Source organism: Macrobrachium rosenbergii, chromosome 20 (assembly GCF_040412425.1).
Source record: "Macrobrachium rosenbergii isolate ZJJX-2024 chromosome 20, ASM4041242v1, whole genome shotgun sequence".
Classification (NCBI taxonomy): Eukaryota; Metazoa; Arthropoda; class Malacostraca; order Decapoda; family Palaemonidae; genus Macrobrachium; species Macrobrachium rosenbergii.
The window spans coordinates 42223712-42250982 of NC_089760.1; the positions used below are offsets into that span (position 1 = coordinate 42223712).

At 36.0% G+C, this 27271-nt stretch overlaps 1 protein-coding gene across 16 annotated transcripts in view; it reads right to left on the reverse strand.

Annotated features, from left to right (window-relative positions):
* Positions 1–10602: 10602 nt before the first annotated feature.
* Positions 10603–27271, reverse strand: part of tei (teiresias) — a 386546-nt gene continuing 369877 nt past the window's right edge. For 9 of the 16 annotated variants that reach the window (XM_067122667.1, XM_067122659.1, XM_067122669.1 and 6 more), the window contains 3 exons: positions 16356–16499; positions 13990–14171; positions 10603–12605 (listed from right to left, as the gene is read on the reverse strand). In XM_067122667.1, coding sequence (XP_066978768.1) covers positions 12318–12605; positions 13990–14171; positions 16356–16499 — 614 coding nt within the window. In that variant the 3' untranslated portion in view covers positions 10603–12317. The remainder of the gene's footprint in view (positions 12606–13989; positions 14172–16355; positions 16500–27271) is intronic. The other 7 variants (XM_067122672.1, XM_067122663.1, XM_067122674.1 and 4 more) reach the window with 1 other exon arrangement.

A 27271-nucleotide genomic window follows, 5' to 3' on the forward strand; every position in this document is an offset into this window, starting at 1 on the left:
TGCTTTCAGCATGAGCAAAGGAATGGATACAAAATATTAAGAATAATTTCTCATTCGTGTCTCAAAGATATCACAAAGATTTAAATAAACCACTGATGCCTTCAACACAAAATCAACAATTTCCCCTTCCAAACAAACATTTCCTGCTGACTTCGTAGTCCCCTGGAATTTTATGCACTCAGCCTATACATATTTAACGTCTTTTTTCAACCCCAGCATCCTCTCCTTACTTCCTCCTCTTCAAACTCATTTTTCTCTATAACTTGTTTTATAAAAGTGCCTTTTTACCGCAACATTAGGCAGCTCTGTGAAACTAAAAGCTTCATAAAACAATTCACACGCACACCGTGCATTTCACCTCACAGTACGTTAGTCCTCATCACTGGTGACTACGGATATGAAGCCCACGGAGTATTTATATGGAATGTGCAAGCGACTTTGGTAGGATTATGAATGGCTGTTGTCTTGTGATGAAAGGGGTCGATATTTCGTTCTTTTAGCCCTTGTTAGCTCCCTCCTGGTCTGAGCCTGTAAGGGGCAATTGCCTGAGAGTGGGTCTTAAAATAATTCGACCTTGAAATCAGGTTTCTAACGACCTCCTCCTGAGAAGTTTATATAGACAGTTTCACTGCTGATCGTACTGTCCTAAAATGGAAGACTGCATTTATCTGCAAAAGTACAAAACTGAGAAAAATGTTAGATACTGCAGTTTTCCCTTGCCCTATTATTGATTTTGCAGATACTGCAAATGGGACCTCTAAATAAAGCACTGAAGAATCATTCTGAAACTGCAGTAACTTGTGTATTAGTGTTTCACAAGCCCAATAGGTGGCATATCTCAATTTCGAAAGTTTGCAGACGCTGCAGTTTCCGTTTTAGGGCAGTGCAGATTCCAGAACCTTCCTTTTGTAGAAGCAGTTTTGAAAAACAGCTTGGCCACACTCAAATTTATGCTAATATGTCTAGTATCCAGTATCCCTCTTATGTAGGGAGTGGTTAGGAGAGCTCGAGGATTTTCGTACATATGCGAGATACTAGTCTTATAATAAATTGGATTGATTTGAATATACTGTAGAATTTAGGCCAAAGGCCAAGCACTGGGACCTATGAGGTCATTCAGCGCTGAAAAGGAAATTGACAGTAAAAAGTTAGAATGGTGTAACAGGAGGAAAACCTCGCAGTTGCACTTTGAATCAGTTGTTAGGAGAAGGTGGACGTAAGATGAAGAAAGAGAATATGAAAGGAGGTACAGTAAAAGGAATGAAAGGGGTTGCAGCTAGGGGCCGAAGGCACGCTGCAAAGAACCTCTAGTAATGTTTACAGTGCACCACGTGAGATTGTACTGACGGCACAATCCCCCTGCTGGGAAGACGCATTCAGAAGTACGTGTTCCAGTGGTTCTGTCCACCAGGCTTGACCAAGTGGAAATTAACAAGGGCTAAAAAATATCAACAGCTTGAGCACCACCATTTCTGATTTCCACCAGCGTCTTTGTTCTATTCTATAATATACTTAGTCATTTAACCACTGTCGATTTTATCTGTAGTCTGGACCGCAGTTCAGTAGGTTGAAATATATGGCTTTTTGTGCTAATTTCACGTGCATTATATATATATATATATATATATATATATATATATATATATATATATATATATATATATATATATATGTATATATATATATATATATATACATACATATTTATATATAGTTATATATAGATACATATATATAGTTTATATACATATATACATACACACATACACATATATATATATATATATATATATATATATATATATATATATATATATATATATATATATATATATATATATATATATATATATATATAAACAATATAACCAACGAGACATGCATTAGATAAAAGCTCGGACGCAATACCAAGCAAGCGGTCTCTGAAAACAGGCGGCCGAAATAGAAATCCTTGGAACAAAGCATGTCTCCTTTTTTCTCTCTTTTTTTTTCTCTCCTCTTTGTCGACCGAAAGAGACAATTCACAGGAAGAGGCCGGGAGAGACGCGGAACAGAGAGAGAGGCCGATTGCATTTCAGAATCTTTCCCAAAAGATCTGAAGAGGTGCAAAGAAATTCCCACGTTCTAGCAGCAATGCTTTTCTTTCTTTAACGCCTTCGAGAAGAAGAAGAAGAAGAAGAAGAAGAAGAAGAAGAAGAAGAAGAAGAAGAAGAAGAAGAAGAAGAAGACGACACGAAGTAGCGCAAGGGTACTTTTGGGAAACGAAGACCTTTTACAAATTCTCATAAATACCAATGGAAGGTGTGTATGACTACACACACATACATACACTGAAATATATGTGAATATATATATATATATATATATATATATATATATATATATATATATATATATATATATATATATATAAAATCATGAAGCTACAAATGTCGCTTAATATCAAATTCACGCTACCTCGGGGTAGCGTGAATTTGATATTAAACGACATTTGTAGCTTCATGATTGTATATAAATCACGGTGTGATAAAAAAATCATATATATATATATATATATATATATATACACATATATACTGTTGAAAGTTTTACCCAGGATATTTTTAGATCAGAGTGTGTCCAGTGACTGCTGGTAATATCATCAAGCAGTTTTTGATTGACAATAAGCTCAAGCTCACCTGCACACCACAGGAATGTGCTTTGTGTTAGGGAAAGCTTTACAGTTCTGTAAAGGAGAGCATTCACAGGAAAGTTGGTGTTTTTTTCGAAAGAGGAGAACTAGCAACGTTAGATGTCCTATTGGAATGGAATGGAATATAGAGTTTAGGCCAAAGGCCAAGGACTGACACATATGAGGTAATTCAGCGCTGAAATGGAAGTAAAAGGAACGAAAGGGGTTGCAGCTAGGGGCCGAAGGCACGCTGCAAAGAACCTTAAGTAATCCCTACCACAGTAAAACTGAAAAGAAGTTTCAAAGGGAAGCAACACAACACTTGATAGAATGTCATTCTTCTACAAAAAAAAAAAAAAAAAAAAAACGAATAATTCATCAGTGAAGGAACCAAATCTAGTATATAAAACTGGTAAATACCCCCAAAAAAACCCAAAGGTACGTGATGTATGATATAACCCATACATATTGTAATCCAATTATTGCCAGTTTAACACAACAGAACTTAAATGAGCACATATCATGAGAAATGTTAAAAAAAAACAGTGTGTGTTGTCAAGTTGTATCATCAGTATTGATGAACTGTATTACAGACCTTTATCTCACACTGTCAAAATGGAACAGGATTAAACAGACCCCTCTTTTTTTATTATTCATCTCAATTTTCTTTCATGCAACGCAGGTCAAGGGTCGGGAAAATTGATTGGGGTAAAACCAAAACACTTGGCAAGGTAAAATAAAACTGCCACACCATATTCAAAGTTAAAAAAAAGTCCAAAATATGTCGAAAATTCGTGCATACGGTATATAAAAAAGTTGCAATGGGGGAAAATCCTAAGGTTATGCCTACTTTACCACCCCAATCTGGGACACGTAGACGTATAACAAGGCTATACACTGTAGGCATTACTTAAGGTTCTTTGCAGCGTGCCTTCGGCCCCTAGCTGCAACCCCTTTGTTACTTTTACTGTATCTCCTTTCATATTCTCTTTCCTCCAGCTTACTTTCCACCTCCTCCTAACAGTTGTTTCATTGTGCAATCTAGGAAAGATTGTGACTTTTTCCCTGTGGCTTTTTTCTGTGACTTTTTTTTTACCTGGATTCTGATGTCCTCTACAAGAAGCTTGCTATGAGAAAACCCCCGTTTAAAAAGAGAACAAGGAACAGCTAAACTTCGTCGGTTACGACTAATCCCTAAACTGCTGACACGAATACCAATTAATATGCGTCCCACGACCATGCACTCACTACGATACATGCGTGCCCTTGGAATTAATCGACCTCTTTGTCAGTCTTTCCTCTTAGTTCTCCGTGTGATTGCACTCATCCCCATTCAAGATTTACATAGTTTAGCATTTACATAGTTTAGCAAAGGTAGGCTTTGAGACGAGTTCGGGACGGTTAGGCCGTATTATTTTCGACCGTGAGCCTGTTAGGTCGTCACAACTTTAGGCCATGTGAAGTTTAGGCCGTAAGACATGGCGGCGGCTCCTTGGGACGCCGTGTTTAGTACTAGCCACTGGGGGGATCAAAGTATTGTATACACCCATTTCGGCCGTTTGCCAGTTTGGATGTTAAGGCCTAAAAGACTAACGGCCTAAACGACCAGGACCCCTTGAGACTGCCTCCGTTTAGGCAAACAGTAACAATGAACGCAAGAATTACCAAAGTCACGACGACCTCGTTTGTAAATGACCTTTATTTTGGATGCCGCAAAAGTGGACATCAGTCTCATAAAAAAAAAACACCACTCACACACACAAAACAAACCTCAAGACCACATTCGCGCAATATGGAAGGACCACGCTGCATTGAAGAACGACCTAATCGTAAGCCTTATTACCTTAACCAGGTATCTCTCCTGCTGCTCAAGCTAGAACGCATGATTGAATGCGTGCTTTCCTTAAAAGGAACAGTGGCACGCCACAACAGTCACGGTCAACAGCCGAACGGTCCCGTAGGGAGGTTAGAGCCATCATTGAACCTCATGCGGTGCACTGTAGGCATTACTTAAGGTTCTTTGCAGCGCGCCTTCGGCCCCTAGCTGCGACCCCTTTCGTTCCTTTTACTTTACCTCATATTCTCTTTCGTCCAACTTACTTTCCACCCTCTCCTAACTATTGATTCAGTGTAACTGCGAGGTTTTCCTCCTGTTACACCTTTCAAACCTTCTACTGTCAATTTCCGTTTCAGCGCTGAATGACCTCATTGGTCCCGGTGCTTGGCCTTTGGCCTATGTTCTATATTCAGTTCACTTCAACAACCGAACGAGTCCGTATAGCATTAAACACCATTACAGAGAAAAACGAACCTTGTCCTTTTGATGTAGCAAGGATACGTATAAAAGCCTCGATAAACAGATTCTACAGAGCGCTTTGGTCACTGATCAATTCGAGGAAACAATTCACTCTCCCAGAAGGTATATAACCTTCTCCCAGGGGTTACGAAGTGAAAGAGCCTCATTGGTAGATAAATCATTCAGTCTGACGCATTCAATGGTGTCGGGCAAACACGTCGGTACTGATTATCACAACATTCTTGTATCAGCAAGGAAAAAAAGGATGACGTTAATATATCACACAATGCTGCTGGCGCCATTGTCTTCGGCCGCGGGGTAATTTGGACTTTAGTACGTACTTAGCAAGAATGAAGAAATATGGACTCGTTGACGCAGAGTATCCTTTATTATCACAGCTTACAAGAAAATCAATCAGAGGACAATTGCTCGTCTTTATAGACAGTGTGTTGACCGACTACCAGATTTTGAAAGTACAAAAGATCGAAAAATTTACTTAAAGAAAATCAGAAGACAATTGCTCGTCTTTACAGGGAGTGTGTCTCGACCGACTACTAGATTTGAACGTACAAAAGATCGAAATATTCGCTTAAAGAAAATCAATCAGAAGACAACTGATCGTCTTTATAACCAGTGAGTGTCGACCGAGTGATAGATTTGAAAGTACAAAGGATCGAAATATTTACTTAACATAAATTTCTTATAGGTTAGCTGAAAATTGAAGGAATACCATTTGAAAAGAATACAAAAGTCTTCAGCCAGATTCCCTGATCATGCTTATTTTTTTCCTTTTATAAGAGAGAGAGAGAGAGAGAGAGAGAGAGAGAGAGAGAGAGAGAGAGAGAGAGAGAGAGAGAGAATGGTACACAGGTCTTGCATCAATACCTTAATTACACAGGTCTCACAGACCCAAGGCTTGTAAGTAAAAAAAGTAGAATGGCCACCTCCACTTTCATATTTAACTGCTAAACAGAGATAGTATACGAGATAAAGACCTACAGTATGTGCAGAGAATTCCCTGCCAAGACTTAATTCCCCAGCAAAAGGCCTAATCTACCAAACAAGAAAAGTGCTAAAAATATGAAAAGGCAACAAAAATAACAACAAATAACCATTGTTCCCAAAAATAACAACAAATAACCATTGTTCCCAAAAATGATATCCAAATACCCAACCCGCATTTTGCACTCTGCACCTCAAAAACAAACCAGATCAGGTAAACAATCACGCGTCAATCTAACGGCCCCTGATATTGACTTTCTTACTCTAAGGATCCTGAACTGCGTTGGCAATAACAAGTCAATCACCCGAATGGCTTCGAGCAGACTCCCGTCCCTGCCGTTACTGACGGTGGAGGGTTCTCTTGAAAACACGATTATGTACTTCTCTCTCATTTTCACTCCTATTAGTGAATTTCGCGGTGGAGAAATTTCTTTATACCTAGGTGTTTGTTACAGATATTTCGTGGATGAACTGAACTGAATTTAGGCCAAAGGCCTAGCACTGGGACCAGTGAGGTCATTCAGCGCTGAAACGGAAACAGTAAAAGGTTTGAAGGTGAAACAGGAAGAAAACCAACGCAGTCGCACTGTGAATCAGTTGTTAGGAGAGGGTGGAAGGTGGAGAGTAAGATGGAAGAAGAATATGAAAGGAGGTACAGTAAAAGGAACGAAAGAAGTTGCGGTCAGGGGCCGAAGGCACGCTGCAAAGAACCTAAGTAATGCCTACTGCGCACCGCGTGAGGTGCACTGACGGCACTAACCCCCTACGGAATTTCGTGGATGGCAATATGGCTTATGATAATGAGCAATTTGCGCTAATCTTAGTGTGTATGTGTATATGGTTCAAGAATGGAAGAGAATGAGTGGAAATGAATGTGAATGAAAGAGAAAGCCTTTGAAAGTCTGAATCTGTGCCTGGCTGGGCTTTCAGAATAGGTAGGGATGGTTGTGCTAGTTAATTTATTATAATTTAGTAAAGGCAGATAATGGAAAAAAAATATATAAGTGTTGGAATGTATGGAGTTCCTGGATAAACCAGAATGAAATGTTTATTGGGAAACTGGTTGGAAGAAGGATTGATTTTTAGAAATAAATGGTTGATTTCCAATGAAAAATATTCATAAGTATACTTGGTAAAGAGAGAGAGTAGATGGAACAGTTTCCATTAAGTTACAGGATGTAATGGTGAGAAGCAAAGTGACTAGAAGTATATGTGAACGTTACTTTATCAAGTGAAACTGAGGCAAAGCTGCCACACCAAGTCATTGCATGCAGTTATAAAAACTGATAAAGACTGACTATCATAACTACTGCTCTGTTGAGTCTTGAAAGTCAACTTTGAACTTTGAAGACTGAGACTTCTTCATTTTACAATTCCAATTCTGGAATTGTGCTGGATCTCAACATCATGATCCACGCATTCAGGGAAAAACATTTCAAAATATACAGTTATTACGCCTGATGGCAACATATTCACCTTCAAGGCATACTGTTGCGCCTTCAACATAGTTATCTAGGAATAGCAAAGTCGCTCTACAAAGGGAACTTTATTGGTCACTATTCTGGAAGAAAGTTCTCTGTCTTTACAACTGATCAAGTCTGTGAACAATGCAATACAATGTGACTAAAGGTGATAAAAGAGGAACTGGGGCGAGAACTCTACAGCACTTTGTGGTGGAGGGTTGCTGGGCATATAGCCAGCTGTATTGTTTGCTACATATGAAACTGTCAGGGTGTAAAAGATGTACCCACCAACAACTGACATCATGAGCAGGCTATAAGTGTATGAAACTTTCACAGAAAAGGTGGAATTATATACCAAACAACTGCAACCCTTTCCATGATGATTCAGATTCATCTGACACTCTGGTATTAGGCAAAGAATGTTGCAGCTCGAGACTGTGATGACTTGGTTGGTATACACCTTGAATTAAGAGCAATTTCAATCATTCTTAGTGTCAAGTGCTGAAAACCAAATTGGGGAACAATATTCAACACATGGCAGAGTAAAATTATAAAAGCATTTATCAGACTTGTAAAAAATATTATGAAATTCATAGAAAACAAAAGTTGGGTCTCTATACAACTGTATATGGCAGTGCAACAATTTGCATGGCCTAGGTCATGATAGGTTGGTAGTCTAGGGGAACTGTACAGAGCCCCCACGCCCTACTTGACAGGTAAGGACCCAATACCCCAGGGTAAGGACCCAGTACCCTAGGTAAGGATACATCCCTGTAATTCATTCTATGACTCTGGGCCCCTAGGTTAGGTTAGGTAGGAGAGTTTGAACCAGGCCAGGTATCTTCATGAATTATAAATTTTGGGGGGGGGACTGTTATTTTTGAGACGCATGAAGTATGTATGTTTTCTACTATTCATGTTTGGATTTATACATTTCCTACCTTTCTGATTGGCGCACAACACTTTTCCCCCCACTTAAAATAACCGGTTTTACCCCTCTTAAAATAACCGGTTCTCCCCAACCTAAAATGCCCTTTTCTCCCCCACTTAAAATACCCGGTTCTCCCACACTTAAATACCGGGTTTTCCCCTAGGGTACCTCATAAACGCTCGGTATGGGGGAAGGCGGAAACACAAAAAAAGGAATAGTTTACATCAACAATAATGGTTATAAATTTATATATGACACAAGATAACCTGTCGGAAAAATCAAAGTTTCACGTATTTATTTGGGAATTAAAAGCATCCTAGCATTAATGTTTCTTATAAAAAAAGCTGCTTTAATTACCTCTAATTCCATCCAAAGCACTCTATTTACAACACGGTCCAGTCACTTTTATTTTGTGGTGTGGGGGTCAGGAATAAACTGATCAAGTATTCACGACAGACAATAATATAAGAACCATCGCCACACCAAAGGCTATTACAATAAACCGTGATTCAAACCCCTACTTCAATTCAATCGCAAGTTACCGACACCAAAGCTTGTAACCTAGTCAATGATACCTGGGTCTGACCTTGTTACATGTAGCTGCATCAACACCACCAACCTGGTAGCCTTCGTTGCTTATCCTTCAACAAGACGGCCTAAAACTTCTTTAGGTATAACCCAGTACACTATAAAAGTCGATTGGACTACAGAACCACTAATAATCGTAACAAGTTAATGACAACCGTCCGGTCAAACCTCCCGAGGCACTAAAGTAAGATCTGACCAACAGCGCGACAAATTCTGCCACGTCGACGCACCCTGTTTGACCTGGAAAGCACGCAGGCAGATCTCTTTTTGAAAGGTAAATATAGAGGAATAAAATGACCATTTTTCATTCATTGGTCGTATGATTAAATCGTCCTACTTTCGAGATGTTTTTTAAAGAATTATCCCCACCTTTATCGTGTAAGGGTATATGAGATAAGTGTGAACAGAAAGTGTTTGCCACTTCTTAAAAGTTTGTCGCTCCAGCAAAGTTGAGGAAAGACCCGACAACTGTATCCACTTCACGAAAGCGCTTTCACAACTCATACCATTACAAAATAATATCAAATTAAATATTCAAGATACACAACCACCAATAAGTTAAGTTTCGCATTCCGAATTGAGACGCGACGACTTAATTTGGAAATCACTCTTATTAAGAAAACTTACTTACCTGCTCCCAAAGTAAATACAGTGCAATGATTGGGCAGTATAAACTTAACAGAATTTACCTGTGGTAGATCGGAACATCAAATTTAGATCATTGGCCAAAGGGCTTGTTTGGGGAGTTTTCATAACTTAAACACACAGCATTCAAGATTGACAGCAGTTGAAGTTACCTAGCATTTATAATTCATATTTTGCACGTAACAGTTTTTTTTTTTCCATTGTCATGACATGACACCTGTCCTTGATTTTCATAGGGACCCTTCTGTATGTCATTCAGGGTTATGCCTTGACGTATTCTGAGATCAACAAGTATTTACATATTCAGGCAAGCAACGCGTTCTTACAATCACTTTAAATTGACATATTGAGACAGTCTACATTACGCATAAGCATTATTTTTGATAATCAAAACTCATGCATACCTATGGAAATTAAGAATACATAAAATCAGGAAAAAAGGCTATATCAATAACGAACACGTTACGACATCTCAGTTAAATAGTGATTCCTACAACAACAAAAAAATAAACAAAATACCTGCACAGTGTAATTATGAATTAAATGTATTTGGAAGCAGTAAATGCAAAAAAAGGTTAATCATAAACGATAGAATGAAAACAATGTAACATTATAAACGGACATTTAGGTTTTCTAACATCTGATGAACTCATAAAAATGAATGAAGACTGGTCCATTTAATAGTTAATATTCCTCCTTTTTTTATCAGCAAAATGTAAGTCCTATTTGTTAATGAGAGAAATAGCTTGAAAACCAACCTCACAGAAAAATAAAAATAAAAAATAAAATGACGCATGAAAATGAAAATAAAATGACATGAAAACTCAACAGTCTAAAACCAACATATAGTAAATTAACTACAGGTGTGTAAATACGCATATAAAGCCCATTGTAAATGTAAATAAATGCACATACATTATCTCAAATAACTTCCCTTCATGAAAACTGTTAATGGAAAATACATCCTAGTGAGCACACGAAGAAGGTTAAATAAGTTACAAACCACTTAAGTGACGCAAACATTTATTACAATTTATTCCAAGAACATTAATAAATTGCTAACATTATCTATGGCAGCCACGTCTTCATCATCATCAATGATCATCATATATAAAGCAAAGAAGAGGAGAAGTATCGCTATAAATATTGGAGGGCTGATAATTGTTTCTCAGTTTCTCTTTCCGTTTCTCTTACTTATCTGTGTATCGTCTTTGCCATGTACTCAGTCATGTGCTTTCTTTCTCCATTCCTTTAGTTATCCGCATTTCGCTTTTTTATCATTCCAAGGAATAATTTTTTTACATGCCAATACACTAAAAAAATCAACGTAATATCTTTTACTGGTCCTTTCTTTCTTTCTTCATTCATTCAGTTATCCATTTTTCGTTTTTTCTCGTACCAAAGAACAATTTTACATGCCAATGTACTGATAAATCATTAAATAAACGAAAGCTTCTTATTATCATTAACAGAATTCCATTCGTTTTTGGTGTTTAACCTCATCAAAAGAGATTTGATTTCAGTGCTCTTTCTGCAACCACAGTCGAGATCTTCATTGTCGATCTCGAACGCCTCAGAAATGACAGATTCCACATCAATCACCATTTTTCATAACCAGCCAATCACTATTTTTCATAACCACCTTATCACAGCACGTCTTGACGCTCCGTCTCAGTCTTAAAGATCTAAGCTATTTTCCATTACATGAACCTGTGTGCTACGGTGTGTAATAAAATAATAAAAAATAAAAAAAAGGAGACATGATCAGCACTAGACACTTCATTATTTTTTTTATCACAGTTTTGCCACAGATGCTAATAAATAAGATGTATGGCTGACATCCATTCAAAATGTATCCTATATATCCTATGTCAGTTTTTCCTGTAAGGGGAGAGAGAGAGAGAGATCCCAACCGAGGCTTTCGACTTGTACAGGTATCCTTCAATATCCTTCAGTGAGAGAATCCTGCCTTAGTCTTCCTCCAATCACGGAATCAGACTTTGTAATGACAGGGCTAACAGTTACCAGCTTTCAAACGTCAAATCACGAGGCGAATGCAGATTCTCTTAAGCCCCCAAGACCACACGAATGATTGACAAATGAACTTGGCCACACAGAACCTGCTTTAGAGACACTGATGTATAATAATTTCCATTCAGCTTGAAGGTCTCATTCATGACTAATGACATATGATTATACAAAGCTTTGCCCACAGCTGAGATGATTCAAATTCTAATGTGTCATTATTTTATTCCACTGTTTAACAAATATTTCACTCTTAAGTAGTAGAAGAGGCTGTAGTAAAAAAAATGAAAGGAAAATCATGGAGTTAATTTTTCACAGCAAGGTCGCCATACATTATTCAACAGCGTTCATAGGCATCATCATGGAAAATTCTGACATGGGTTCACTATTTTTTCACTATACATTCTCTATCTCCTTGGCATGGAAAAGTGGGGCTTGGTTTCCTTTGGCTCAAGAATATATATCACACTCACACACTGAGAACATACGAGTATAAAATGCCATTCGGAACTCCATTCGCTATGGAACCTCACATGTAGTAGACACGTCCCTTCACTATAATACACACTCATTTTTATAGAAGCAAAACTGATTGCCCAGCTGGCTCTGACTGTCAAACTTCCGAGAGGAGACGCCCCCAAACACACACAGAGAGAAATTGAAGAACATTGCCTTGGTTAAACCAACAGTCTGGCCTCACAGCCACACCCACGCCCTGCCGAGGATCGCAGTCGTAGTCGCGTACGACACGACGGAAACGGAAACAAATAAAGTCAATCGAGGGGTGGGGAGGTGCGAAGGAATTTGAGCGCGGGCGCCGCTGCTGGCTGCCACGGAGTGGGCGGCGGCCGTGACGTTGAGGCGGATGAGGGCGGCCGTGGCGCCTCTGTCGTTCACGCCCACGATGACCCAGTTTCCCTCGTCGTGTGGCTTCACGCCCGCTATGGTCAGGACAGCGTAGTGGCAGCCGGGCGTTTCGGAAGTCTGCAAAGGGAGGAGGCGGAGAAAAATGGTGATAAATACATCGCAAAAGTAATAAAGAATAAAAATAAGACTAATAATGTCTTCATATTTTCACCTGTTCACTTGCTTTTTAATTTTTCCTAAATCCCTTCATTGCATAAACGCACACATACATACACTCACAGACACTTATATAAGCACAGTATATGATCGGTTCACAAAAGCAAATAAAAAATGCACTCTCTCAATCAACACTATAAGCTAACCTTAGCACTTCCTTTCTCAGGCGTTTTATTTAGCACTTCTGTCGTCTCAGCACTCGTCAAGTGCACTTCTCATTCTCCTAGACACTTAAGAAATAACAATAATTGGTAATTTTCACACACTTGAGCCTTTCCAAAACACCTTTTATCCATCTCTACTTTTACCATATTTCCTGTTCTACATCGTTATCTTTATATTTCCCATCCTTTAAACCCTACCTGAAACTAAACAGTGAACAAGCCCACAAAAGATGCAACTGACTTGAAACTGAAGCTTCCAAAGAATGTGGTATGTATTTGCAAGAAGTAACATGAGGTAACAGGAAATTCAGAAAGAAGAGATCATTGTTAGAAAAAAAAATTAACAAATTAATAAATAAATAAATAAGAATGTATTAAATTATAAAATACAAGAGCTGCTTTAGGGCAGTAAATTATAAAATATAAGGCGAACTCCTTTAGGACAGAATATTATTAAAATACAAGGAGAATTGCTTTACGGTAGAAAATTATAAACCACAAGGAGAATGAATTGCTTCATGGTAGTATATTATTATAAAATAAAATGAGAATTGCTTTAGGGTAGTAAATTATAAACTAAAATGAGAATTGCTTTAGGGTAGTATATTATTATAAAATAAAATGAGAATTGCTTTAGGGTAGTAAATTATAAAATAAAATGAGAATTGCTTTAGGGTAGTATATTATTATAAAATAAAATGAGAATTGCTTTAGGGTAGTAAATTATAAAATAAAATGAGAATTGCTTTAGGGTAGTAAATTAGAAACCACAAAGAGAATTGCTTTAGGGTAATAAATTAGAAACCTCAAAGAGAATTGCTTTACGGTAATAAAATTAGCAATCACAAAGAGAATTGCTTTAGGGTAATAAATTAGAAACCTCAAAGAGAACTGCTTTACGGTAATAAAATCAGCAATCACAAAGAGAATTGCTTTAGGGTAATAAATTAGAAACCTCAAAGAGAATTGCTTTACGGTAATAAAATTAGCAATCACAAAGAGAATTGCTTTAGGGTAATAAATTAGAAACCACAAAGAGAATTGCTTTAGGGCAGTAATGCACTGCATCTTCCACTGAACTTCCGAGGTTCCAGTTCTGATAATAAAGTTTGACCACTTACTGTGAGGTTGTGTGCCGTGACCCTATCTTTGGTATCGCCAGGATTAATGGGCTGGATGTGGGGGGGAGGGAGCCATGTCAGTGTGAGGGGTAAGGGTCGACCGCACACGTGGGCAGAGAGCGCCGTCGGTCGACCAGCGATAGAAAGCACCGTTGAATTGACAGCTGCCACCATGGGAGCTCCTGTTGGGGAATATTAGAGAACAAAAATTATATTTCTTATAAATATGACTGAAGATTGACGGGTAGACAAAGTAAATAAATAAACAATTAAATAAGAAAAACACCCTCATGGAGAAATGGAACTGGAATTGGAATATAAAATTTAGGTCAAAGACCAAGCGCTGGGATCTATGATTAGGTCCTTCAGCGCTGAAAGGGAATTTGAGAGTAGGTAGGTTTGAAAGGTGTAACAGGAGGTAAACCTCGCAGCTGCACTATGAAACAACTGTTAGGAGAGGGCGGAAGGTAAGATGGGAGAAAGAGAATATGAAAAGAGGTAACAGTAAAAGGAAATGGAAGGGGTCGCGGCTACGGGCCGAAGGGACGCCGCAAGGAGCGGCACTACACCCTACGGGGAATATGACTGAAGACTGACGAGTAAACAAAAAAAAAAAAAAATAATAAAAAATAAATAAACAATTGAATGAGAAAACGCCCCCCTTGGGAGAGGGGTACACATAAATAAGGGGGGGCTTTCCCCCCAACTTCGAAAGTAATTGCGTTAGTCTTATCTTAACCGAGAAGATAATATAAAAAAAAGGACATTTATCATGAAAACAAAGGGGACGACGGCTGAATCTGTCTCCAGTATTTTATGGCTTTTCTCTTCCTTTTTTCTTTTCTCTTAATTAAAAGGGTCTTTGTCCAGCAGTCCTCTGCGACTCGTAGGGACGAGGGAAGAACGCGGAGCCAGTCCCGTTGCCGATACTGTATCTTCCTTGATCTCATAAAACAGTCTTTTATCTAGTCTAATTTCCTTGTTTTATCACCTCTCTTTGTCTGCCTGGGTGCCAGTGTGTACCGTCTCTCTCTCTCCCTCTCTCTCTCTCTCTCTCTCTCTCTCTCTCTGTATATATATTACATACATATATACGTATATAAATATGTATATATATAAAAATATACATATATTTATATACATATACATATATATATATATATATATATATATATATATATATATATATATATATATATATATATATAAAAAAATATAAAGAAATGCTATTTTAGAGTGAACATATGCAACTCTAAATTTAATATAAACATTTCTTTAGGAAGTGACAAACTTCTCCCAAGTCGCGGTAATGACGTTGTCACGAGGAAATTCAGTTTTGGTCTTCAAGTGATCCTGGTGTATCGTTGTAATTTCTTTAAATCAACATTAAATAATCAGAATGACTAGCTTTGTAATTCAGTATGTAACAAAATCCATATTTAAAAAATTAAAAACGGTCATAGAATAATAAATTTTCAATGTGCATCAGAAATTCACATGTTCACTAAACCTTCAAAAAGCGCGAGTTTTATTTGGAGTGAAAAAATCTCCTAATTAATTAAAATGACAATTTTTGTTGTTGCCAAACCAAAAAGGTTTCCACACCCTTTTGGTCAAAGACTAAAGAAAAAAAAAAAAAAAAAATCCGAACATGGCATTTGGCAAAGGATACCTAATCCCGGGGTGGTGAGTCCAGTGGTCGATATTTTTTGCAACCGCTAAGTGGGTGTCCTTTGTCCACTTTCCTCTTGCACTGTGTGCTTCCTTCTCTCTCTCTCTCTCTCAACACACACATATACATTTTGATTTATACCAATTATAATTCCTGTCGATTTAAAGTTATTCCCAAGGTATAGTGAATCTGATATTAAACAATTTTTGTGGCTTAATATTTGTGAAAATCAACAAAAGTCACGCATGTATAAGTGACAAATTTAATCTCTCTCTCTCTCTCTCTCTCTCTCTCTCTCTCTCTCTCTCTCTCTCTATATATATATATATATATATATATATATATATATATATATACACAATATATATATATATACATATATATATATATATATATATATATATATATATATATATATATGTACATTATATACAGTACATATATATATTATTTGTATGTATATATATATATATATATATATATATATATATATATATATATATATATATATATATATATATATATATAGAATCTACTGGTTACTTTTTTTACCAGATAGCCACAAGCTTGCCACTACAAAGTCATAAATCTAAATGCATGCAAGAAATACTAAGTAAAAGCTGACGTCCGGTATCGGGGAATCGAACCTGCATCCCGAGCAATCAGAACCAGACCAATCCCCGTCTTCACTGACCTGTAACTATGACGTCGACGTCGTCCGACTCAATGGTCTTGGTGGCGTCGGAGGCGACGCAGCGGTAACGCCCTCCGTCGGAGTAGGTCGTCTTCCTCAGGAGGAGAGAGTTTTGCGAGGAGACTCCGGCGGCGCGGCCACCTGCTGAGGAATCACAATTTGGCAGCTTATTTAAGTGTTTGTTTACATCAAGGGATTTGGGGCTTCTTATGTTAGTCTTCCTGTTTCTACATTTATTTGATATTGTTTCTCGTTTTCTATTTCTTGAAGTATATCTGCAAGTAATGCACTTGCCTCTAATATTTAGTTTTCGACCGTTACTGGGCCATAATTCTATAGGCCCTCTTCCAGTCTAGGACCTACTTATACTCTGAGTACAGTCTTCAAATTAAAATAAAATAATTGTCAGTACATAAATGAAACTCCTAAATAACCTGTATATATATATATATATATATATATATATATATATATATATATATATATATATATATACACACACACACATACATATCAGATCTGGGTCGGAAAAACTCGGGGCTAAATAACAAAGAACATTTGTTTTCCCTGATATCTCATCTTGAACAATGTCCCCACAGCTGTTCTCAGGCTATTTCCTATCTAGAAGACAGGTTCCTATAAACGCGCAATTTGGTTTGTGAAAAGTGCGACACAAAATGTTACAATGAACGATCATCTAGATATGTGTAACACTAAATATACCCAAAGTCTGGTGACATTATACATTTAATACAGTGGTTACCCGCTACAACAGATACAGCAATATATCACCACAATAATAATAATAATAATAATAATAATAATAATAATAATAATAATAATAATAATAATAATAATAATAATAATTACGATCGACTTTCTTCTGTCAAGAACAGTTTCTAATTCTTAAGACAATTTTGAAAACATTTTTTTGGTCATACTGATAAAGAGAATCGAGCAGGTTACCTAAATTTCTCGTTTTATATATATTCTTAGCATATGTATATATATATATATATATATATATATATATATATATATATATATATATATATATATATATATATATATATATATATATACACAGTATATACACACACACTGACAACGTTGTGGATTTCATCACCAATAATAATAATAATAATAATAATAATAATAATAAATAATAATAATAATAATAATAATAATAATAATAATATCTAAAAGTTACCTGGGCAAAGTGCCCACCTTGCATATAAAGGAGTTTTACCCGAATTCCCGATCAACAAGTGACTCAGCCGGAAGCATTTAATTATAAGTTGGGCGAAATACCACTACCAATGCTTTCATTACAAGCAACGAAACTTATCTTACAACTTTAAACTTGTGCTGAATTCGAACTTGGCCAAGAGGGCTTCGTATCTATCACATTATATGTAAGTTTGTTTACATGAAATGAAGCGTCAGAAATTATTTAATAACATAAGTATTCCAATTGTGGGGTGCGATATTGGTGAGAGAGAGAGAGAGAGAGAGAGAGAGAGAGAGAGAGAGAGAGAGAGAGAGAGAGAGAGAGAGAGAGAGAATGCTTACATTTCTGCGGGTAAGAGGTTTCCTTATTACCGACATAGCATTTATTAAAATTCATATTTTTATTTCCTAGTGCTGTTTTAAAATGCAAATGACTAATGGACTGCAGAGTAAAATAAATATTGTACACATTTCGCATATATACATAGGGAATTGATTATGTTTTTCCATTAGGCTTGACTGTAAAAAAAAAAGTAGATATTTTTGTCCAGTTATTCTTATACTTCGGACTGAAATAAAATCTTCTTAGAATGAGTTATTTTCTCAATGTATGATTTCACCTTTCCTTTTAGTTATATTTCTCTTTAAGAAAAGGACGGACCTATTCAAAGCCCTCAAGTAGCCTAAACAGGGTAAAAATATATACCCCAGATTTTTTTTTAGCAAATCATATTCGGGTTGATAAAAATTAATGATTCCTAAAGGAAGTTATTCCCAATAAATGGTGTAATGTCTAATATACCGTTTTATTAGTTTTGGTAATTAATTGTAAACAACCAAAGCACGGGCATGTGAGCCAATTGCAATTCGAAAGATTTTTTGGTCACGGTCGTATTGTAACGGACCTATCACCCCAAAATTTGGGTGATCATCTAAAAAAGTAAAAGAAAGAAAAAGAGTAATAAAAAATTATGCGAAACTGTTTGAGCAATGACTAGCCAACATGAGGACAAATTATAACCAAAGAAAACGGAATAGAATCGTGTCACCAGAGAAAACGGATGGAGAGTAACAACCAGAGAAAATAGAAAATGGGAAGTCGTGATGGGAGATATCAGACAACATCGAGAGAGAGAGAGAGAGAGAGAGAGAGAGAGAGAGAGAGAGAGAGAGAGAGAGAGAGAGAGAGAGAGAGGTTGAAACGACCAATTCCTTGCTGCACTAAAATAATGCACGAGCAACACAGCTGATACTGAATATCTAACATCTAAAAATTAGAAAACGGGGCATGGTTTTAATTTTGAAATCCCTTGATTCAACACTTCAAATGGTTTACAGTTTTCCATGCCAAACAACAGAGTATTGTATACAACACAAATTCATCTGGCAACAGCATACATTCACAGGATATACAGTCAATCATAACCTGTGCTTGGCTTATTTCGTGTCCGCAAAGGACAGGTAAACATATAAAGTTTCCCCTGGAGTTCTACAAATCCAGTCTAAAAGACCTGGTAGAAGAGGCTTTTCATTCTCTCTGTTATAGAACACTGGAAAGGTCTGTCTACCTGAAGGTGCTGCTGGAACAGAATTGAACACAGAATTTAGGCTGGGACCTATGAGATCATTCAACACTGAAATGGAAATTGAGAGTAAAGAGGTTTGAAAGGTGTAACAGGAGGAAAACCTCAAAGCAGCTGCACTATGAAACAATTGTTGGGAGAGGGTTAAGGAAAATAAGATGGAAGAAAGAGAATATGAACTGAGGTGTAGTAAAATGAATAAAAGGGGTTGCATACTTGCTTATAAAGACTGCAATACTTCTGCCAAATGGCATGAACCATTAACTAGATTTCCTGACATAGTGCTTGGATAGTTTTCTCTCTTTGTTGATTTGCCTTTATTCATGTTATTCTTTGTTTTTCCTCTTTTCCCCTTTGATCATTTTATTCTGTGGAGGGCCATCTAGATTGTTCTATATGATTATCTTCATATTTTTGTAACGATCTTCTCATCAGAGATGTCATGCCAAATTATGTGACGACATGATTATTTTGGTCTGACATAACGGACCTAATTTAATTCCCCTTACATGTGTCAAGGCCTTAAATTATATTTTGATAAGGCAAGAAAACACTAATACAATTACGCAGAAATGCTTAATTTCCACAATAAATATAACGGACTTAAATATAAAACACTTTCAGAATTAAAAAGACTTGTTTCTTTCCAGAGAGAAATTATGAAAACGACATTCCAGATTTGGTATAAGAAAAAATAAATAAAAGTATAAAGTTGCATATTACTCCTCTCAAAAGAAGGACGGTGGAGGAGCGTCTCTTGGTAATACTACCAACTTCATTCCTTCCTCTTTATCATCAAGAGCCAAGAACTCGAAAGAGAGAGAGAGAGAGAGAGAGAGAGAGAGAGAGAGAGAGAGAGAGAGAGAGAGAGAGAGAGAGAGAGAGAGAGGAAACTCAGTCTGGTTCCTTCTAATCCTCTGGGCCACAGGACGTAGAAATAGGTACCAGAGAGAGAGAGAGAGAGAGAGAGAGAGAGAGAGAGAGAGAGAGAGAGAGAGAGAGAAGGAGGGGTGGGTGGAGGGTGCAGGAAGTGAAACAAGCTAGTGGGGTGGGAGGGGAGAGGAGGTTTTACTCTCTGGACCCTGACTTTATCCTTGGCAAGGATATTCCCGAAATCCTTCCGCTTGACAACTCCAAATCCTCTGGCAGGAGTTTTCTGTATCCGTCTGTACTGCACCCCCTGCCCCCACCTCCCTCCCACACCCAGGCACCTCCCCACCCCTCCCCCTTGCCCCGCAATCTCTAAGGGCCTTATCATATGCTCTCTTCCGACGAGGCGAGGGCTTCCTAGCAATTTCCTTTGCAAAACAGCAACAATTTTCTCCTGTCGCGTTCAGTTAATGCGAAGCTTTACCTCTGTGATCTCAAGAAAATAAAACACGTGCAGAACTTGTTATGATAATTTCTTGGAAATAGTGGGGGCGTACAGGGTATCATATTCGTTTTTGTGCTTTGAGAAACGCGTCTGGGTTGCTGGCATTCAAAAAAAAAAATTGTGTATATATGTGTGTGTGTGGTAAATATATATATATATATATATATATATATATATATATATATATATATATATATATATATATATATATATATATATATATATATATATATATATATATATATATACTGTATATATTATATGTGTTACAAAAATTAAGTAAATGTTTTCTAAACGCACATTTAAGTGTACTCGATGAGTAGCTAATAATAATAATATAATAATAATAATAATAATAATAATAATCATCATCATCATCATCATAATAATAATATATTTCTGCCTTGAAAGATCCACTATCATAGCCAGCGCAAAAGTTAAACAAATAAGAAACTAAAAATTCACATGCAGCCACATCAATAATCCCAAAAATAAAAAAAATAAATACAAATAATAACACAACGCGTTGCTTCGTGCGACACATACCAACACGTCAATGAACAGAACCCCTGTTTTGGCGTGTTTTGTAAAACTCACATCGCCATTGACACAGGTAGGAATGGCGTAATTGATAGCGCTGAAACACCCTGTAAATAAATGACGGGAACATTGTAATTTACCTGGAAGTTATTGGCGTGATTTGAGCAAAAACGCAAACATACCGGGTAATTTTTCCGCCATCACGCGATTCTCAAGGACGTTCGAAGGAGTTTGTTTGGGGAAAAAATAAGAAATTTCTTCATTACAGTGGTTTCAATGCCTTCTCAAGGGCAGTGGGGTGTACTTTATATATTGTAATAATAATAATAATAATAATAATAATAATAATAATAATAATAATAATAATAATAATAATAATTTAAAATACCTTCTCAAGGCCAGTGAGGTATACTGTAATAATAATAATAATAAAATAATAATAATAATAATAATAATAATAATAATAATAATAATGAAAAGATATAATCATTTGAAATACATTCTCAATGGCAGTGAGGCATATAATAATAATAATAATAATAATAATAAATAATAATAATAATAATAATAATAATAATAATAATAACTTTAAATACCGTATCAAGGGCAGTGAAGTTCACGTGATAGATTATTTTGAATAATAATAATAATAATAATAATAATAATAATAATAATAATAATAATAATAATAATAATGACAGGAAAAAAGATTAAAAATACCTCCTCATGAACTGTGAAGTCGAGATAATGGATTATTTTGAAAATAACAATAATAATAATAATAATAATAATAATAATAATAATAATAATAATAATAATAATAATAACAACAACGAAAGGAAAACATTAAGAAAAACAAGCAGACTGACTGAAAATGATACTGCGTGACAACTACGCAAATAAATTGGAACAAAGCCTCTTCATAATTGAGACATAGAGAAGGGAATCAAATATTACTATAATAATAAAGTAAAGAAAAAAAAAAAGAAACAGGTGCGTTAGGAAGACGGGCAAAAATTACTATTATTACTGTAAGATGTAAAGACTGACATTACGTAAGTAGGATATAGAAGGAATTTCTCTTTGCGTGACTTCTAAGCCATAATATGTGTTCTTTGGAGGAAATAAATGAGCAAAACAAGAAATTATGTACATGCACACACAAACACAAACACACATATTATATATATATATATATATATATATATATATATATATATATATATATATATATATATATATATATATATATATATATTATGCATAATAGTGGAGACAGTATACATAAGTTTGGGAATGACAGTGTGGTTTACTGGTTGACCAGGTTTAGTAAGGTATGATGGGATGAGGGAAAGGTTCTGATGAACAAGTGAACTGAACAATTGTTCTGTTTTATAGAGGTACAGGCGATGAAGGATATGGTAGGTATTATAAGAGCTTAGCTTTTCTTGGTATACTACGAAAGGTATATTATGTAGAAGGATTTTGATTGTGAAAATAGGACTATATATACATATATATATGTATGTATGTATACACACACTTATATACTGTACATATATACATATATATACAGATATACATACATATATATATATATATATATATATATATATATATATATATATATATATATATATATATATATACTCATATTTCGCTGAATATCTGTTACAGGAATTCCACAATTGTCAATTTATATAACATAAGACACATCTCTAAGTCATCTAACTGGAATGCTAAACCTCTTAATCTGGTTCACTTATATAAACTTATATAAGTTGTCTTACTAAATGGGAACAAAATGAAACAAGTAAACAATGCGCCGAACTTTCTTCGGCGCAATCGACTTTTCTGTACAGCCGCTACACCGTATAATCAAGGACACCGAAAATAGATCTATCTTTCGGTGTCTCGGTATAATGCTGCATGAGCCGCAGCCCATGAAACTTTAACCACGGCCCGTTGGTGGCTTATGAGTCGCGACCCATAGACTTTAACTAAGTCCCGGTGGTGGCCTATCCTATGTCGTTACCTCAAGCACGTTTATGGCTAACTTTAGCCTTATATAAAATAAAAAACTACTGAGGCTAGAGGGCTGCGATTTGGTATGTCTGATGATTGGAGGTTGGCTGATCAACATACCAATTTGCAGCCCTCTAGCCTTAGTAGTTTTTAAAACCTGGAGGCGGACAGAAAAAAGTGCGGACGGACAGACAAAGCCGGCACAATAGTTTTCTTCAACAGAAAACTAAAAAAGTTCAAAGGAATGTTCATCCGACAATGAAAACGAGTATACTAGAGAGTCTAATTAAACTTTAGTTACTGGAAGTAACCTAATGACAGTGGCGCACAATTTGTGCCGGTTTAATGGAGATAAAAAAATAAATTGAGCAGAATTTCCCGAACACGCCACCCACCCACCGAAAGTTATCAAGTAATTAGAACAAAGTCATTCTAATGAACCTGCTGGAATTTAGCTCAAAGGAAAACGACCCTGAGGTAACAATCTGGAATACCGGACGATCGTCAAAGCTTAATTGAAAGGTCTCCTAAAAGGTAAAGTAGAACGTGCTTTGGACACGTTTTAGATTTTATTTCCTTCTGTGAATAAAGCTTTTGACTGCAATTAAACAAATTAAAGGCTACGCGATGAAGCCTGAATCATTTTGCAAGGGTGTAGCCATCGTAATACGGTTATAGCCTCATAATCAAACACGTTACCAGACTCGTAATTATGACGTAATCATAGAATTAATATAATTTAAATAAGTAAAAAATGCGCCGAAGTTTCTTCGGCGCAATCGAGTTTTCTGTACAGCCGCTACAGCATATAATCGGCGGTCTCGGTATAATGCTGTATGAGCCGCGGCCCATAAACTTTAACCACGGTCCGGTGGTGGCCTGGCCTACAGCGTTGCCAGACGCACGATTATTGCTAACTTTAACCTTAAATAAAATAAAAACTACTGAGGCTCGAGGGCTCCAATGTGGTATGTTTGACGATTGGAAGGTGGATGAACAACATACCACTTTGCAGCCCTCTAGCCTCTGTAGTTTTTAAGATCTGAGGGCGTAAAGAAAAAGTGCGGACGGACAGACAAAGCCATTTCAAGAGTTTTCTTTTACAGAAAACCGAAAAGGATAAAATCTTGCTCTACATCAAAACTGTCCCTAAATATTTTGAATAAATTTGTATCATTCATCATAGCATAGTTATAGCCTCGTAAATGATGACGTATTCACAGAATTAATATCAAAATTTTAAAAAGATATAATCTTGTTCTAATCTAAATCATAACTTGCACTAATTAAAAGATAAAAGAGTATAATTAACTGAACCTCCATAACATAAATATCTAATCTAAACTTATTAACTACCGGCTAAACTTAATTTTCCTCTGAATTTTACAACATTAAAGAAATTACTTATCCCGGTTGAACAAAGCAGCTGAAGCCAAGTCTCGCCTCTCCTTTGATCTATAATGAAGTTTAATAAGGTCTATTTGCCAATTCTGGCCTTTGCAAAAGACAGTTTTTAATATATATTTTTTTTTGCATATAATTGACCTTGTATTTTGGAATCTAAATCTATGATAACTTTTTTTTTTTTTGCAAGTCAGTAACTGACAGATATTGTATTTTGGAATACATAAATATATATAACTGCTGTCCGAGATTTCTTAATCAATATATATACATATATAGGTATATATATACATAAATATATATGCATATATTGTGTATGTGTATATATATATATATGAATATATATATATATATATATATATATATATATATATGTATGTATGTATGTATGTATGTATGTATGTATGTATGTATGTATGTATGTATGTATGTATGTATGTATTATTGAATCACGAAAATATGGAACGTGATGAATTTATAAATAAAGACAAAATCCGCGAAGGAAAGAGAAACAATGGAGTGCTGCAAGGCCTTTCGACTTGTCGTCCTTTACTTAGCAGACGGATTTTGTCTTATATACAGTATATACAGTATATATTTGTCAAATTTGCTAAGGAATTATTCGCCAACAATCGACTGACATAACTTACGTGAACTCTCTCTCTCGCGTGGCAATGAAGAGTTCTACCCCCCGATGAACGCGGCACGCAAAGGTTGTGGGGAGGAGGGGGGAGAGGAGATAGAATCCAGTACGTTACAGAAAGAAATGTGACTCTATTCCGTAATTTTAATGCTGTTTTTTTCCCAAGTCCTCTGATTCATTACAGGTCAATGGGACATGCAAGGGAGGAATTCGCTGCAAATTGCAGAGGCTGCAATAAAAAAGAATGTACATATGTCAGTACATATGTCAGCGGTACAGTGACTGCGTAATGATAAGGGTTTCGATGGCCGTAAAGCTTGTCAAGTCACGTGAAGGAATTACGGTGCAAATTCAATTACAAGTCGTTAAAGTGAGAGTATTGCGTCAGCTTAGAACCCAACTGCAATGCTAAAATGTTCGTTATAAAATTCCAATCTATATTAGATCATTACTACAGCTAAGAAATATTTATGGCGTGTGGATACAAGATTAATGAAATCGTATTTGAACTGTGTTTCAAACATTCAATTTTCATTGTTTTCAATTTTTATTAAAACGAAAAATAAAAAATTTGTGACAACCCAGAATGGCATGTGCCTTCATACCACACGCCATAGCATTAATCAACCTAAATACTTAACAATTAACTGAAGGTTTGCCAAAGCACGCTATCAAGTCTCTGAGCATTTCTGTAGCTTATGACACTTTCGTCTGTTTGGCAGCCATCTTAAAACAACTGCTGTTTTAATACTGAAGTTAAATAGTAAATGAAAAGAAATCCGAAGAAATCTTATTACACTGTACACGATACTATATTCGTTTCAGTGAATCTATTATTCCCTACCTTTTTAAAATATCGGGTTTTAGTTTTATGTAAAAGAAAACTATTGTGCCGGCTTTGTTTTCCGTCCGCACTTTCGTCTGTCCGCCCCCAGATCTTAAAAACTACTGAGGCTAGAGGGCTGTAAATTGGTATGTTGATCATCCACCTTCCAATCATCGAACATACCAAATTGCAGCCCTCTAGCCTCAGTAGTTTTTATTTGTATTTAAGGTTAAAGTCAGCCATAACCGTGCTTCTGGCAACAATATGGGATAGGCCACCACCGGTCCGTGGTTAAAGTTCCATGGGCCGCGGCTCACAGCATTATACAAAGACCACCGAAAGATAGATCTATTTTCGGTGGCCTTGATTATATGCTGTAGCTGCTGTGCAGAAAATCTGATTGCACCGAAGAAACTTCGACACATTTTTTACTTGTTTAAAATTAAGCTGTCCTTCACAGACCAATGACAGTATTTTTATCTAATTTCCTAAACCACTCGCGCACAATAAGTATATATACTAAAGTCAAACTAACCTCAATATTTTGTACACCAACGTCAGCCTGCAATCATAATGCTTATACATTAAAATCTATTTTCTTCAAGTTACAAAATTTTCATAATTTTTCTCGTGGATTTCATAAAAAGTTCATGTGCACGCGAATAAACAATAAGCAAAACAACTGGCTTTTTGCTTCCTGACCAGGAAATATTGCAATGACTTTTAATTTCAATTTTTCAGTATATTCTTCCCGTCATTATACATACTTGTGTTTTACATTCTGATTCTCGGATCTTATGCAACTCTGATAAAAAGAAAATGAAGCAATTCAAGCGTAAAATGAAAGAAAAATCAAATATTTGGATTCTTGTCACAAAAGCTACTTGAATAAGGCCTTACTTACAATACTGCATAATGAAAGTATGACCTTTCTTTCTATTAACATCTACTGTTCAGCGTTGGCAGTTTGGAAATATATTCAAAATAAACAATAAGGCAAAATCCCAAACTAAATTACGTTCATGGCAGAATGAGTTCATCTACAACTGAAGTTAGCTAAATTATTTTAACATGTTAATCTTTTTTTTTTCTTCATCTAGTCCATATTCATGTTTTAGATATTCTGCAAAGCTATTTCAACTACAATCATCATGAAAAATCTTTAAAATCCTTCTAACTACATTTTGCTATTACGTTCATGGCAGACTAGATTCAACTAAAACTGAAGTTGGCTATTTTAACATCTTTTTTCCTTACCATGTCCATATTCACGTTTTCAACATTATACAA